General features: G+C 34.6%; 1 protein-coding gene across 1 annotated transcript; it reads right to left on the bottom strand.

The window, feature by feature from the left end:
- Positions 1–1,331: 1,331 nt before the first annotated feature.
- On the bottom strand, positions 1,332–2,273 carry LOC307109595 (olfactory receptor 51A4; the record flags this gene model as incomplete). The annotated part of the gene is made up of 1 exon (XM_079788408.1): positions 1,332–2,273. The coding sequence occupies one exon, from the start codon at positions 2,271–2,273 to the stop codon at positions 1,332–1,334; it is 942 nt and encodes a 313-aa protein (XP_079644534.1).

The raw sequence follows: 2,273 nt of genomic DNA, 5'->3' as shown, positions 1-2,273 counted from the left end.
ATAACCTTCAAAACTTGTATGTCATAGGACAAATTTTTATCTTTTTCTTGGGTCCACGCATTGACCTAAGTGCTCTTCACATACCACACCAATTCTAATCTCATCAGGTGAAACAAGAGACAATAGCTGAGACAAATGCTTAAACAGCAATAATCATCCAGGGACTAGATAGTACTTTACAATCAATGAAATTTTTTTTACAGAGGTAAGCATTGTTTTTGAATCTCTAATATAGGCAAAATATATTTCTGATAACAATTCCCCATTCCCCAAACATAGCCTCATTTTTACCTTCAATTGATAACAATTATTTATTGGAGATCTACTCTGCATTAGAAACATCCTAGATTAGGCACAAAGGCATAAAAATATAGATATGTTTTCTCCCTTCATTGGTAGCATACTTTATTTAGGAAGTTGAAACAAATAGAATAAACATAAGCAACTGTATCTGTAATTAAAAATTATAATAGTAATAAGTATAAGAAAGAATAAATGATAACCAATTTAAGAGATTTTTTTAAAAAAGAGAGGGTCATAATTTGAATTGAGGGATTAGGTAATCTATAATGAAATTAAGTTAAAATTTAAAAGAAGTAACAGAAATGAAATACAAAATTGGAATCAAGAGTATTCTAAAAAAATGGGTCAGATATGAAAACTTACCAGAAATAGAAAAGTGGTAAATGTGACAAATTTTCAGAAGGCCAACGTAGCTGAAATTTGATAATGTGATATTGTTGAAGAGGTAGAGAATAGTCTTATAGTATGTACTTTATTGCTTTAATTTTATTCCCAAAGAAATAAGAGTTCATACTTAAAAAAGACATTACATCATTCAATTTGTCTTTTAAAAAGATTACTCTTAACTTGCATAGATATCTAGAAAGCAGCATGAGTAGTCATTTAGAAACCAAAGAGGCTAATGCAGTATTTCCCTAAAAAATGCTAGTAACACATTGCGATGATTAAAGCAAAGGAAACAAAATGAAGATGTAACTTGTGTCTAGATTCAAAAGAACTTAGTATAGATAAATTGAATATGGGGATAAGGAATCTATTTCTGTCAGAGGGATAGACACTACCATTTGTCTGTCTGGATTTGAACTTATTCCTTTATTTTTTGTTAACTAGATGGAAACCCCAAGAAATGTATTTCCTGTTCTGGTTTTATGCCTATATTCAGTATCTGGCTTAAAGAAAATAAAGCTTACGATATTAACAGGAAAAGCATATTGATGATTATTTGTCAAATATTAGATTTTCTCAAACTCACCTTTAATCTCTTACCCAAGATATCCACCCAATTAGGTTTATTCTATATATGACTGCTATATCTGCTTTTTACATAATTTTGCTACAAATCTTATTCTAATCTGCCTCGTTTTTATACAGTACACAATCGGGTTCATCAGTGGAGGCACAAGTAAGAGAATATTTGCCATGAGAACATTGAAGAGAGGAGAGGCATGCCGGACAAAGCGGTGGACAATGGCAAGGTTGATTATAGGCAGATAGAATATGATCACTGCACAGATATGTGAAGTACAAGTATTGAGAGCCTTGAGCTGTTCTTTCTGGGATGCAATTCCCAGCACAGTCTTAAGAATCAGAATGTAAGATACAACAATCAGAATAAAGTCTACCATCCCACAAAGTGCTACAAAAAAGCCATAGATGACATTGATTTGGTTGTCAGAGCAGGCCAACTTCATTACATCCTGGTGAAGACAGTAAGAATGGGATAATTGGCTTTTGTTACAATATTTCAACTTTCTCAAAGTGATGGGGAAGGGAAGCACCAGGAGGAAGCTCTTAAAGGAGAACACTACTCCTATTTGGGCAACTCTGACAGTAGTAAGAATGGAGCTGTATCTCAGAGGGTTGTGGATGGCTAGGAATCGATCAAATGACATGATCAGGAGCACTGAGGACTCACATGCTGTGAATCCATGGATGAAGAATTCCTGGGCAAAGCAGGTATTGGCAGAAATTGTAGGAGCATTGAACAATAAGGTCCTCAACATGGTGGGCAGAGAAGATAAGGATAAACCCAAGTCAGACAGGGCCAACATGGATAGGAAATAGTACATGGGCTCATGCAAGGAGGGTTCTTTCTTGATGACAAAAAGGATGGTGCAGTTTCCTAGAATAGCAACAAAATACATGCTACAGATGGGGATAGAGATCCAGATGTGTGCACATTCTAGCCCTGGAATTCCAACCAAGAAGAATGTGGTGATTTCAACATGTGATGTGTTGATAATTGTCAT

This window comes from Cnephaeus nilssonii, assembly GCF_951640355.1.
Source record: "Cnephaeus nilssonii genome assembly, chromosome: 13".
NCBI lineage: Eukaryota > Metazoa > Chordata > Mammalia > Chiroptera > Vespertilionidae > Cnephaeus > Cnephaeus nilssonii.
The sequence above is the reverse complement of the archived record's forward strand: the minus strand, read 5'-3'. Positions and strand labels throughout refer to the sequence as shown.